The 14807-nt window shown below is 53.7% G+C and overlaps 1 protein-coding gene across 2 annotated transcripts; it reads right to left on the bottom strand.

Moving 5' to 3' along the window:
* On the bottom strand, positions 1-3466 carry FOXRED1 (FAD dependent oxidoreductase domain containing 1). 2 transcript variants are annotated; one of them, XM_068110062.2, is made up of 2 exons: positions 3420-3466; positions 1-3313 (listed from the first exon to the last, which is right to left on the bottom strand). In XM_068110062.2, the coding sequence occupies exon 2, from the start codon at positions 3298-3300 to the stop codon at positions 1813-1815; it is 1488 nt and encodes a 495-aa protein (XP_067966163.2). In that variant the 5' UTR covers positions 3301-3313; positions 3420-3466; the 3' UTR covers positions 1-1812. The 2 variants fall into 2 exon arrangements, with proteins under 2 accessions (XP_067966163.2, XP_078630721.1); XM_078774595.1 differs by having other exon boundaries at positions 1-3308; positions 3420-3460.
* Positions 3467-14807: the final 11341 nt, after the last annotated feature.

Raw genomic sequence — 14807 nt, 5'->3', positions numbered from 1 at the left:
TCAAGTAATTCACGACTTTAATAAGTTACCAGAGAAAGCCGTTTCCACAATGATGACAGAAGCATACAAGAGAATCCTGACCAAAGGAACAAAAAACACTCGACCAAGTCAAGTGAACGAATATTTCCGAATTTGATCACAAGTATCACCTTCATTTTTTATATTGCATGTTATTTTTAGTTCATCAAAGTGATATATGATAAAAACGGAAGACTATGAAATAGGAATACAGTTATAATCTAATTCTGGTGCTTTGCCCGAGCTCAGACACAGGACTGACAAAGCAGCTTCACGGCAAGGATTACACTGGATGGTTTGCCGTTGCCTTCCCCGGTGGTGGTCATGGCAGGAATTTGGCCAGGGTGCAGGCGATGGTTCACCTACTCTTCGCAAAGGACACCATGGGATCTCTGACGTCCACTGACTCATGCTGGCAGATGGGATGCCCAGTTTAACGTCCATCCCCGAGGGACGGCACACCCATTGACGGATCAACCTGCCTGTGAAACACCGGGCTGACAGTTTATAGCTGGGACGGGATTAAAACCCAGGTTAGACAACTTAGAGGCGAGTGTGCGTACTTCTAGAGTCTAGACTGTCATCCTCGCCCAGCCTATAGTTAGGAATCTTTAATTCTCACAACACAAACAGGACATCCATTTCAGAGGTGTATGCTCCATCATGCAGGGTTCACTGCTGGCACTATATGCTGGTTCTCTTAGCATGGGATTCCAGCACAACTAGAGTTGAAACCAGAAGAGGACTATATCATTGCATATTTGACAAGGATTAAATTAGGAATTTGGTCTGCTCCTTGCATCTTCGGTACAGTGAGTGATGCGTGATGCCCCTGCAAATTATGGCAGAAACTTGGAATTTAGAGTGTTGTTGGGTGTGTGTGTGCGTGTGTGTGTGTGTGTGTGTGTGTGTGTGTGTGTGTGTGTGTGTGTGTGTGTGTGTGTGTGTGTGTGTGTGTGTGTGTGTGTGTGTGTGTGTGCGCGCGCAAGAGAGATAGCCTTTTCTCCCACCCAAAAGCTGGCAAGGCCCTCAATGTGACACCGTCCCTATAAAACACCAGGAGGTTTATAGTCTGGTCAGGAAGTGAACTAGCCGACATAGCTCAACCGGCCATGGTGTCATATCGTCCCGTCAGTGGGAGTAAACAACTCAAAAGCAAGTCCGTTACTACTGAACCACTCACATTCATAATTAACAGAATACAATGGGTGTTAACTTTAAGCTGGGCGTCCCATCTGCTAGCATTGCTTGGTGGACATTAAAAATCCCATGTTGTCCTACCTGGAGATAGGAGAGTCATCGCCAGCACCCTGAATAATGGTTTTAACTGCAAAACGGGAAAAGGTGACAGCTACACATACTACTGTAATGTGCAAATATCACAAGACAGGTGACCTGATGCACAAAGAAGAAGAATAAATTTATGGTGCGGGTCATTTTTCATTCTGCAAATTTCAGCAGTTCTGCTACTTGTCAGAAATTTTAAGAAAAAATTAACCTTAAATATCAGACCCCCCTTCAAATAGGCTTCAACAGTATAGGATGGACATTAAACGGGCTTCCCGTATGCCAGCATTCGTTGATGGATGTTAAGGATCCCATGGTGTCCTTCGCAGAGAGTAGGCAGGCTATCGCCGGCACCATGACCAAATTCCTGCCCTCACGAGAACGTCAAGCCTGGCCAACCGGTCCGTGAAGCCTCGAGCCAAGATTCCCCTGGGCGACCACACAAGAAAGGTCGGATAATGGTGGCCTTTAAAGAAGAAGTATAGGAGTCCATCATTATACGTAGCCTTAGACCAAACATTCCTCCTCCACCAGGCGACTATCAGATGGTGCGAAACAAGACAAGTCTATTGTTGTAAAATGTCCAGACAACATCATTTCAGCCAAACCGCGAGACGCTGCAGCGGAATGTTGGATGCCATGTCCGGAAAAGCCACAAATTGACGCAAGGTTGGGCACGAGAGGGTGATGATAGCCAATGATCGGACTTCCATCTATGACGTTGCAGTCGTAAAAGCCTGCCCAAGATTGTTTCACCTTGAGATCCAGAAATGCAGGCACTCTGTGTCCCAAAGAAGGCCACACTTCCTCCGTAAAGTAATTGTGATCAACCTCAAGGTCATCAGTCGGCGGCTCATCTTCGTGCCTTGGAGATCGACCGCATAGGTACATTCCAGTGAAATTTTCTGGCCGTACGTACGTGCCGTCCGTGTTCACCAGCATGGGACAATCCATAACGGGGCTGACATTGCTGTGGAACGAGTAGACGTATCGTTTACGAAGCTCTACGGGCAAATGATCGAAGGGCAAACCGGCTCGCTTCCCCACGAGACCTCCCCACGGTCCAGCCGCATTGACGGCCACCGCACATTTCACCTCGTACTCGCACGCCGTTCCTGGAATCCAGACTTTTACACCAGACACCCTTTTGCCCGACACCTGGTTCATCGAATCTTTGTGCTTCGCCATCTGGAAAGATTTGAACTCGGCATGCATGAAATCAGCACCCAGGTAAGTTGCCTTGCGGCGAAAGGCTTGGTGGAGGCTCCAGGGATCGAACCACCCTTCGTTCTGCAAACCCAAGCGTCCGAGGGCCACCCCATCTACATTCAGCCAGGGAAAACGCTCAGACAGTTGCCATGGCGACAACAGATCCAACTTAGCTCCTTCGGCAACTTGCATGTGGAATTCTCTTTCCAAAGTCGCAGCGCTGTCCTCATCGGCTAAAAAGAGATAGCTTCCTTGACGGACACCGAGGTCCACGGTGCTCCCAGGTACGTGCAGGAGCTTCTTGGCGTCCCGAAGGAACTCAGCCATGTACAGGGACATCTGCACGTTTTCGGGACGGGAAAATTGCTGTCTGAAGCCTCCCACCGACCTTGCCGTGGCCCCCATCTCGACGCGGGCGTCCTTCTCCAGCACCAGTACGGACATCGGCGAAGGGCCTTTGAAATGAGACAGAAGCCAGTACGCGACCCCCCAGCCCATCACCCCCCCACCGATGATCACAACGTCCGCCTGTTGCGGAGGCTCTTTCGCGGCACTCATCTTCGGTTTCCTCTCGGACACCGAGTCGTGCCATTGGCTGCTCGGGTCCAACGCGAGGACCTTGTCTCGGATCCGCGATTGGAGCTTCATGAGCCCCGTTGTCACGCTCGATCCCACGCGGTCGCTTTCGTGTTCCGGACCAGGTGTTCGCCTTGTGCCCATGAAAACCCGGCGGGACGTCGCCAATTGCGTTCGCGGCTTCGACAACACTTGCATCGCCGACAACATCACTTTTTCTGCACTTCGCACGATTTCATAGTTGGAATCACATACACACTACAGTACTGCACATACAAAGCCATTTAAAAGTTCCTTTACTTGTCAAGAAGCTCAAGGCAAACACGCACCTGCAGAGAAAAACACGTGACTTCTGAGTTCTGAACTAAAATGTTTTACTTTGCCATATCCAAATGATCTATTACTACAAATGATAACTAAACAAATTTCGGGAAGTAAATTAAAGACAGAACAAAATATCCTTAAAAACAAACAAACGCTGATCTTGCAGCTGCTACTTGTAACACCATGGCTGCAACAATTGCACAAAGAATAAAATGAACAAGCATTCCGAGTATTGCGCTGCAATACATGTCCCCTACCGGCAGTCTGTCGTCCGGAAAACTGTTGGGGAAATTACCAAAGTTCAAAGTGCCATAACTTTGTCAAAAATGACCGAAACGTCGTGAACTTCGAACTTGATCTGTAACTTATCATGAGGAAACCATGTACCAAGTTTGAAATCATTAGCGTTAAGAGTTTAGAAAAAAAAAGTCCGGAAAACTGTTCTTTGCATGACGGACGGACAAACTGACAGACGGAGGGACGGAGTGCAAACCTATAGTCCCCTCCGGTGTACACCGGTAGGGGACTAACAAGCATTCTGAGTATTGCGCTTCAATACATGTCCCCTACCGGCAGTCTGTCGTCCGGAAAACTGTTGGGGAAATTACCAAAGTTCAAAGTGCCATAACTTTGTCAAAAATGATCGAAACGTCGTGAAGTTCGAACTTGATCTGTAACTTATCATGAGGAAACCATGTACCAAGTTTGAAATCATTAGCATTAAGAGTTTAGAAAAATGTCCGGAAAGCTGTTCTTTGCGTGACGGACTGACAGACTGACAGACGGAGGGACGGAGTGCAAACCTATAGTCCCCTCCGGTGTACACTGGTAGGGGACTAATAATACTCTGGGAGATAGGACTGCGGAGGTACAACCTGCGACCATGACATTTCAGTAAAATAATCAAGGGGTACCGTAAAATGGGGTGAATAGGGACAGCAAGGTGAATAGGGACACAAACAGAAAAAAAGTTCGGAAACTTTTTTCGCTGAAAATTGATAACCATACTGATTTGTTGATATTTGGGTTGAAAGTGTTCTCTTGTTTAAAAAAAAACAAAAAACTTATAGTCCCTATTAACCCCATATATGGGATAAATAGGAATAAATAGGATTTTTATGGCTGTCCCTATTCACCCCGTTTTACGGGTGAATAGGGACAGTCACTAATACAAAAAAAATAATAATCAAGAAACAACCCTGAGTTTCCAACCTATTGCTAAATTGATAGCTCAGATGGATGCACATAATATGCACCTAAAGCGCGGCGTTACGCGCGCTGCTTGTGAGCAAGGAGGAAGCGGACAAGCGGTAACATATAAACGTCTTTATTGTAAGAGCACACTGTAACACTGAACTGCTCCGGGCTGGTCGCCCGGTGTATATCATGAGGCCACGCCTACCCCTCGGGCGTGGCCACCGCCCACTTGGTGCGTGGAATGATGTCACCACGCCAGTGGGCTTTTGTGTCCGCCACACGCGCCCCCCCAGAATTCCCGCGCACCTGGAGGGCCAGTTTGCGGGGCAGACGAATGACCCGGCCGAAGCGCCCCCTGGCGATCGGCGGCGTCCGGGGTGCAGGGATGCCAGGTGGGATGCCCCTGGCTGCCGCTGGGATGGGTGCAGGCCCGGGGGGCGGCGTGGCGGCGGGGCTGGGCGGTGCCGGGGGTCCGCCCGCAGGAGGGCGGCCCGGACGTGGGGGTCGGGCCACTGGCGGTGGATGGTCCACATCGAGGTGGGCCGGCTTGAGGCGGTCTACCGAAACGCGGTCAGGAGTACCGCCGATGTCCAGGGTGAAGTGCTTCGCCCCGGTCTCCAGCACGCGGAAAGGCCCGTCGTACGGGGGCCGCAGTGGTGTCCGATGGGCATCGTGGCGGACGAAGACGTACTCCGCCGTGCAAAGCTCCGGGGCGACGTGCGTCGGTGGGTGCCCGTGGCATGCCGTTGGCACCGGGGCGAACCTCTGGGCGGTCTCTTGCAGAGCGGAGCGCTGCTGTGCCGCGGACCATGGTGCCGTGGAGTCGGGGAGGAACTCGCCCGGCACCCGCAGCGGTTGCCAGAAGACCAACTCCGCCGCGGATGCGCGCAGGTCCTCCTTGGGCGCCGTCCGGAGGCCCAGCAGGACCCAGGGGAGCCTGTCGACCCAGCCGCCGTCGCGGAGGGTGGCCCGGAGCGCGGCCTTCAATGAGCGGTGAAATCGCTCACACAGGCCGTTAGCCTGGGGGTGGTAGGCCGTGGTTCGGTGCAGCCGGACCCCGAGCCCCTGCGCAACCGCCCCCCAGAGCTCCGAGGTGAACTGGGGGCCGCGGTCGGATGAGATGTCTGAGGGGGCGCCGAACCGGGCGACCCAGGTGGCGATGAAAGCCTGCGCGACATCGGCCGCCGTTGTCGACGCCAAGGGCACGGCCTCCGGCCACCGGGTGGTGCGGTCCACCATGGTGAGGACGTAGGTGAAACCCCGCGAGGGGGGCAGAGGTCCCACCAGGTCCACGTGGACGTGGTCAAACCGGCGTTCCGGCACCGTGAACGGGGCCAATGGGGCCTGGGTGTGCCGGTGCACCTTGGCGCGCTGGCACGCGAGGCACGTCCTGGCCCAGCCGCGGACGGCCTTCCGGAGGCCATGCCAGACGAACTTGTCGGCGATCAGCCTTTGGGAGGCCCTCGCGCCCGGGTGGGACAGGCCGTGGATGGCGTCAAACACCTGGCGCTGCCAGCCCGCGGGCACGATGGGGCGAGGACGCCCGAGGGAGACGTCGCACAAGAGGGCCGCGCCCGCGCCGTCGAACGGCACCTCGGTGACGCGGAGGCCCGTGACGGCGGTCCGCAAGGCCTGGACGTCGGGGTCAGCGGCCTGGTCCGCTGCCATCCGGGCATAGTCGATGCCGAGGTGGACTGCGTGGGCGACGGCCCGGGAAAGGCAATCCGCCACCGGGTTGTCCTTCCCCGCGACGTGCTGGATGTCCGTCGTGTACTCGGACACGGCCGAGAGGTGACGCTGCTGCCGGGCCGACCACGGCTCGGTGACCTTGCCCATCGCGAAGATCAGCGGCTTGTGGTCGACGAAGGCAGTGAACGCACGGCCCTCGAGCAGATGGCGGAAGTGCCTGACCGCCAAGTGAAGTCCGAGCAACTCGCGGTCGAAGGTACTGTAACGGCGTTCGGGCGGGCGAAGCTGCCGGCTAAAGAACGCCAGCGGTTGCCAAGCTCCACGCACCCATTGCTCGTGCACCGTGCCCACCGCGTAGTCCGAGGCATCGGTGGTGAGGGCGATCGGTGCATCGGGCGCCGGGTGCGCGAGCATGGTGGCGTTAGCCAAGGCGAGCTTCGCGCCCGTGAACGCCGTGTCCATCTGCTCGGTCCAGGTAACGTCGCCTTTGCCCGGCTTACCTCGGAGAGCTTCGTGCAGGGGGCGCAGGAGCTGGGCGATACGGGGCAGGAACCGATGGTAAAAGTTCACCATGCCCAGGAACTCCTGCAGCCCTCTGATCGTGCGGGGGCGCGGAAACCCCTTCACCGCCTCCACCTTGGCCGGCAGGGGGACGGCTCCGTGCCTGGTGACACGGTGCCCCAGAAAATCGATTGTGGCGGCGCCGAACCGGCACTTTGCGGGGTTCACAATCAGGCCATGCTGGCCCAGGCGTTCGAAGAGCGTGCGGAGGTGGCGTAGGTGCTCTTCGCGGGACGCGCTGGCGACGAGGATATCGTCCAGGTAGACGTAGACAAAATCCAAGTCGCGCAGGACGCTGTCCATCAGTCGCTGGAACGCCTGAGCCGCATTCTTCAGACCGAAGGGCATGCGCAGGAACTCGAAGAGTCCGAATGGCGTGATGACCGCCGTCTTCGGGACGTCCTCCGGCCTGACGGGGACCTGATGGTAGCCGCGTATGAGGTCCACCTTCGAGAAGAAGGACCTGCCCGCCAAACGGGCGGAAAAGTCCTGAATGTGGGGGACGGGGTAGCGGTCGGGAGTCGTAGCGTCATTGAGACGGCGATAGTCCCCGCACGGTCGCCATCCCCTGCCGGGCTTCGGCACGATGTGCAGCGGCGACGCCCAAGCGCTCTCTGAGCGCCGAACGATGCCGAGTCGCTCCAGGGTAGCGAACGCCGCTTTTGCCACCGCCAGCTTCGTCGGCTCGAGGCGGCGTGCCCGGGCGTAGACCGGTGGCCCGACGGTGGGGATGTGATGGGCCACCCCGTGCTTGACGGCCCCCGCCGAGAAGGTGGGCCGCGTGAGGGCCGGGAAGCCGGCGAGGAGGCGGGTGAATGCGTCCGCTGCCGGAAGCGTACAGACCAACGTGGCCGGAACCGAATCGTTCGGCAAGCCGCTTGGCAAGCCGCTCGTTGAGCTGGGCAACGCACAAGCGAGCGAGCTGAACGTCTCGGCCTGGACAAGCCGTCTGCGCTTGACGTCGACCAGGAGCCCATTAGCGCACAGGAAGTCCGCGCCAAGCAGTGCCATGGGCACGTCGGCGGTGACGAACGTCCATCGGAAAACCTGCCCTCCAAACCGCAGAGAGAGGCAGCGTTTTCTGTACGTACGGATGGGCGTCCCTTTCGCGGCAAGCAGCGCGGGGCCCCCACCCGCGGCGTGCTTGTCTGACGTGCCGGCGGGAATGACACTCACCTGCGCTCCCGTGTCGCACAGGTAACGGCACCCGGAGAAGGTGTCCGTTATGAACAGCAGGCTGCTCGAACGGCCGGCGCTCATCGCCACTATTGAGCGCCGGCCCGGGCGTTTCCCGACCCGTTGAAGGAGCATGGCGGATGACACCGCCGAGCTTCGTGGCCGAACTTGGCGTGGAACCAGCACCAGGTGGTGGAGCTGGAGGAGCGCGGCTGGCTCCGCCAGGCCGGTGGAGTTGGCGGGTTTCCCCGCGGTGGCGGTTTTCGCCGCGGCGGTGGGCGGGGCGTGGCGGCGTTCACGAGGTGCGTATCAGCATGCTGCTGAACATCAGCATGCTGTAGAAGCTGATGCTGTGGAACATGCTGCTGAACATCAGCGTCGAGGGCCGTGACGGCCACGCCGACGCTCGCCCGTGTGTCCGAAGCGGCGAAGTACCTGTCCGCCTCGGCTGCCAATGCTCGGGGTTCCGTTAGCTCGGTCCCGGCCAACGCGAGGCGAACCTGCGCTGGAAGTTGGCGCCGGAAAAGCGCCCGGAATAGCGAACCGGGGGCTTCGTCGCCCAACAGTGACAGCATATGGTCCATTCGGACCGACGGGCACGTCTCACCGAGCTCGGGGAGATCCAGGAGGCGGTCGGCCCATGCGTCGTCCGTGAGGCCGAACGTGGCTAGGAGTAGCCGCTTGAGTGCCTCGTACTTGTGGCCGTCCGGTGGGTGGCGAAGGACGGACACAACTCGAGCGGCCGTGCCGGGCCCGAGGGAGGCGACGACATGGCAGTAGCGCAGGTCGTCGTTGGTGAGGCACCGAAGCTGAAATTGGGCTTCGGCTTGAACGAACCAGACTTCGGCCTGGGCCTCCCAAAATTCGGGAAGTTTAATCGCCATTGCCTTGTCGTTGGCCATTGCAATGGCGTCGTGTTCGGAAGGATTGCTACAGCAGATCCAACGTCGAGGGTCACCAGTAAAGCGCGGTGTTACGCGCGCTGCTTGTGAGCAAGGAGGAAGCGGACAAGCGGTAACATATAAACGTCTTTATTGTAAGAGCACACTGTAACACTGAACTGCTCCGGGCTGGTCGCCCGGTGTATATCATGAGGCCACGCCTACCCCTCGGGCGTGGCCACCGCCCACTTGGTGCGTGGAATGATGTCACCACGTGTAACGTATTATTCTGACTTGTATTTGCATTGTTGTTGTGGTTTATCGGACGCGCTTATTCGTCAGACACGAGTGAATCATCACCGCGTCAATAAACGCGTTTTTCCGCTTCCGGCACGATGGAGTCTGCTTGAGTTCGTCACATGGTGTCAGAAGTTCGTTGATATTCACGCCATAAGCCGCCATTCGTCTCCATAAATATGGCATCTCCAAACTTTGATCATCCCTCGATCGACTGGGAGAGTCTGGATCTCTACCAGGAGTTTTGCCGGTTCAGAAATCACGTCAGTTTTGTCTTGTCAGGGCCGCTCGCAGACATAACGAAGCCTCATCAAGCAGGATGGCTCGGAACGTGGATCGGCGAACAAGGTCGTCAAATCTACCAAACTCTATCTTGGGAGGAAGGAGAGAAAGACGACCCGCAGGAAGTGCTGAACAAATTCCAGAACTATGTGCAGCCCAGAAAGAACAAAAGAGTTGCCAGACACCGACTGAAACAAAGGCGCCAGCGGAGTGGTGAGTCTTTTGATCATTTCATAAAAGATCTGAGGATAATTCTCATGGATTGCGATTACCAAGACCCAGACGACATAATCGTCGATTGCATCATTGATGGCAGCCATGATAAGAGGGTCCAAGAGAAATTACTCGATAGGGGTGAGGAGCTCTCACTAGCTAAAGCTATAGAAATTGGCCAACAGCTAGAGCTCTCGCAGAAACATATGAGAATAGTCCGAGATGAAGATGCTCTCATCTCAGCCCTCAGATCTGAAAACGAACGAACTCAGCACCAGACTCAACGTTGTAAGAGCAAGCCTGATAGGCATACACAAGCCACCGAGCTGTTCAAAGCTGAGAATCGGTTTCGGAATGACGGTCCCTGCAGCAAATGTGGCCAGTCAGTGCACAGGCAAGCCAAGTGTCCAGCAATTAATTCTAGCTGCTCCTACTGCAAGAAGCCTGGTCACTGGTTTGCGGCGTGTCGGAAGAGACTGCGCGACCTAAAGTCCCTTGATGAGGAGACCAGTCTAGATCATGTAGATCTTCCTCAAGAACTCGTCAAGGAATCTGAAATTTTAAGGATCTCCGCTCTACAACCAAGCATCAATACGGCTACTCATGACAAGTGGGCACAGACCGTCACGTTGCTGGGTCAGCCGACTCGGTTCCGGATTGACACGGGTGCAAGGTGCAACACACTAACACTCAACGACTACCAGTTAGTCCAGCACCTCGCAGGCGATCTACAATCGTCGCATAAAGTTCTTAAAACATACTCGAACCATACTATCCATCCTGTCGGTACCGTGACACTCCCTCTCTCTCACAAAAACAAGACCGTTAGAGCCAGTTTTGAGGTCATTGACCTCGATCAGGAGAATGTAATGTCAGGCGCTACCTCGGAAGCCCTAGGCCTCATTGTCAAGCTCGATAAGTTGTCTCTTGTTCAGCCTCTAGTCAATGTGTCTCAGGAAGCAGTAATCTCTGAGTTTCCAGAAGTTGCCAAGACAACTGGAACTCTTCCCGGAACTTATCGGATCAAGCTTGTAGAAGGGTCACAGGGAGTAGTTCACGCTCCTCGCAGACAGCCTGCAGCATTGAGAGAGCAAATAGTTGACAAGCTACAAGAGATGGTCACCGAAGGTCACATCGCGAAGGTAGAACGACCGACTGAGTGGGTGAGTTCCATGGTAGTAGCTCTTCGCAACGGCAAAGTCCGCATCTGTATAGACCCCAAAGACTTAAACAAGTGCACAAAACGTGAGCACTACCCAATGAGAACTGTTCAGGAAGTTTTAGCTCATATCCCTGGAGCCAAAGTATTTTCTGTGCTTGACGCCCGCAGTGGGTTCATGCAAATTCGCCTTGACGAGCCTTCTTCATTCTTGACCACGTTCAATACACCTGTAGGGAGATACCGCTGGCTGCGTCTCCCTTATGGATTGAGGTGCTCGCCGGAGATATTCCAGCGAATCATGGACCAGATGCTAGAAGGGATAGAATGGGCAACAGCGGTAATGGATGACATTTTAGTTGCTGGTCGTGACATCACCCACCACGACTGTGTACTGAAGCGAGTTATGCAACGAGCTACAAGTTATAACCTGCAACTAAACTTCCGAAAATGCCTCATCCGGCAAACCTCAGTCCCTTATGTAGGCCACCTGCTTACTGCAGAAGGAGTGCTACCAGATCCATTCAAGACGAAGGCAGTTGAGAAAATGCCACGTCCAACAGACAAACAAGGCGTCAAGCGTTTCCTTGGATTCGTTCAGTATTTAGGGAAGTTTATTCCCAACCTAAGTGACACAAGCAAGCCTCTCCGTGATCTCTGCAAGGCGGACGTGGAGTTCTCCTGGCAGTCAGCTCAGGAGCTGTCCTTCAAGAAGCTGAAGCAAGCATGTATTTCGGCCCCGGTCCTTCAGTACTACGATGTAAGTCAGCCAGTTGAAATACAAGCCGATGCCAGCCAAAACGCTGTAGGAGCCTGTTTGCTCCAGAATGGCAACCCTATAGCGTTCACATCACGCAGTATGACCGATACTGAGTGTCGCTACGCTATGATTGAGAAGGAAATGCTCTCAATCGTCCATGCAACAGAAGCATTTCACTACTATATCTTTGGAAAATCAGTAGTGGTATATAATGACCATAAACCCCTTGAGGAAATCTTCAAGAAGCCTCTCCTATCTTCTCCCATGCGTTTACAGCGTATGTTGCTCAAGCTTCAACGGTATGACTTGGAGGTTAACTACTGCCGTGGTTCTGAGATGGTGCTCCCCGACACATTGTCCCGTGCACCTCTACCGGACACCGACTCAGAAGCTGGGAAAGACCTTGAGCCTGTGAACATGTTCCAGTTCCTTGCGATCACGAGTGGGAAATACCTCGAAATCCAGGAAGCTACTCTGAGTCAAATGAGCCTTCTCTGCGGTGTCATTGCAAGTGGATGGCCTGACTCCCGAAAGGAAGTCCCAGCACAGGTCCGTCCGTACTTTGACTCCAGAACGCAATTGGCAGTCTCAGACAGTGTTGTCTACAAAGGCATGCGCCTTGTCATCCCGCCAAGCCTCAGACCCAGAATGCTGAGCTTGATTCATGAATCGCACCTCGGAGTGAACAAGTGTAAGCAGCGTGCTCGCGAGGTCATGTATTGGCCCTCAATGAACTCTGACATCGAAGAAACTGTACGGAATTGTTGCAAGTGTGCAGAGTATCAAAGCGCTCAGCAACGGGAGCCTCTCTTGCCGACTTACACGCCTGATCTTCCATTCATCGAAGTTGGAAGCGACGTTTTTGACTTCGAATCAAAGCAGTATTTGCTCACGGTCGATTATTACTCCAAGTTTGTGGAGGTGGATTGCCTCAAGGACATTACAGCTCGCTCTGTAATCGAAGCTCTCAAGCAGCAGTTTTGTCGACATGGTATTCCAGAGAAGCTGCGAAGCGATTCCGGAAATCAGTACACGTCAGAGGAATTTTCTCAGTTTTGCAAAGAATATGGCATAACTCACGACATTGTGTCCCCCAAGCACCAACGTGCCAATGGAGAGGCAGAAAGAGCGATCCAGACAGTGAAAAGGCTCTGGAAGAAGTCAGCAGATAAGTACTTAGCCCTGCTAGACTACCGCACCACTCCACTTGAAGGAATAAACTTGTCCCCGGCTCAGCTCCTAATGGGAAGACGCCCCAGAAACACACTGCCTTGCAACCGCACTCTTCTCATGCCTGCGCGGTATGACCATCACCTTGTGAGATCACGCCTTGACACACAGAAGGAGAAACAAAAATACTATCATGACAAGCCATCTATGTCAGATTTGCCACCGCTCCAGCCGGGAGACAGTGTTAGGATGTTGCCAAACCCGGAGGCCAGGCATTGGATTCCGGCTGTAGTTGAGGCGCGCCACAACAGCCCCCGGTCATATTTGCTGAGGACCCCAAACAATGTGTACCGGCGTAACAGGCTCCATCTCCGCAGAGTGCCTCATTCAGCCAATGTTGGCCCGGTGGGAAGTCAGCCACTCTCTCGCTTTTACTCTTCCCAGGACATGAGGGACTTCCCTGATCCCACCACTCAACAGGACACCCCAGTGGGGAACTGCTGCAAGTCCCCAAGTCCAAGTGAGCAAGCATCTGAATCCCAAAGTCTCCCAACAGTGTCATCGCCTCGAGCCACTGCATCTCCCAGAAATACCAAGTTCATCACAAGGAGCGGCAGAGCGGTTAACCCTCCCAGACGTCTGGATCTTTAAATTTAAATCAATTGATTCACGTGATCTGAATGTGATGCTGTTTGTTAATTAATTCATTGTAAGTTTTACTTTATAGAGTTATTTGCTTTGCTGGTTTCCTTTAAAGTGGCTTCCTTGAAAGAAAGGAGGATGTAACGTATTATTCTGACTTGTATTTGCATTGTTGTTGTGGTTTATCGGACGCGCTTATTCGTCAAACACGAGTGAATCATCACCGCGTCAATAAACGCGTTTTTCCGCTTCCGGCACGATGGAGTCTGCTTGAGTTCGTCACATTGAGACACGGCTGCTGGTCGCCCGGTGTATATCATGAGGCCACGCCTACCCCTCGGGCGTGGCCACCGCCCACTTGGTGCGTGGAATGATGTCACCACGCCAGTGGGCTTTTGTGTCCGCCACACACCCATAATATAAACCACGGTGCCAATGAAAAAAATATATGGGATAAAAAGTTTCTCCAAACTGTCCCTATTTCTTGATTATTATTTTTTTGACAATGACAATGCTCCATTGAGCGGTTTGGGAGATATATAGGTTTAACGTTTTTCCAAGATGGCGCCTGTACCATGTGACCTGTGACGTCATAATATTCATTAAAATATTCTACATGAGGAGGCCCTCCTATGGTGAAAATTTCATGACAATCGGACTAACGTTTGCCGAGAAAATGAATTTTTAAAATGCAGACACGGCACACACACGTACGTACGTTCCTGAATGCTTAACCCCGATTTCGCTTTGCGAGTGCAGGGAAATAATGTCGGATACAGGCAACGCAGTATACGAGGGGTTTCAGTGCCCATGATGCAGTGCATGGGCGCCATATTGGTTGGTAAGCTAAATCTGCGAGAAAAGGTCAACGCGAAACAAGATCAAACAAGGCCAAATACTGAGCGTACTCTTATGGATTTTTGGGTAGAGTGATATATAGATCAGGTAGATCTATGTCGGTATCATGCTCCGAATGTCGTGAAGAAGAAGAACCATTTCGATGTACATAAGCAGGGACCTGTTTAGCCCGAATGTCGGATTAAGGTGTATCTTCATCCCTATTACGAGGAATGGGGCATGTTAACTAGTTATTGGGATTATGTTAACGACTACCTTGTTAGTCAAACCTCTGTGATCTATCCTTTGTCCGTTATGGCACTACACATAAACACTAGGAAAGGCCCATTAGCACGTACTAATTAAATTCCCCCCACAATAAAACTCACCGGAAGAACAGGCAGGATACGCCCACGCATTGCGCCAACATGGCGTTGAAACATCGTTCAGGCAGGCTGAGGCCATGCCCACCTCGCGATGGATTGGTCGAGGGGTTGATGGGGAGATCACACCATTGAGCCAGGTGTCA

Source organism: Myxine glutinosa, chromosome 3 (assembly GCF_964187855.1).
Source record: "Myxine glutinosa chromosome 3, kmMyxGlut1.1, whole genome shotgun sequence".
NCBI lineage: Eukaryota > Metazoa > Chordata > Myxini > Myxiniformes > Myxinidae > Myxine > Myxine glutinosa.
This window is presented reverse-complemented; position numbering and strand designations above follow the sequence as displayed.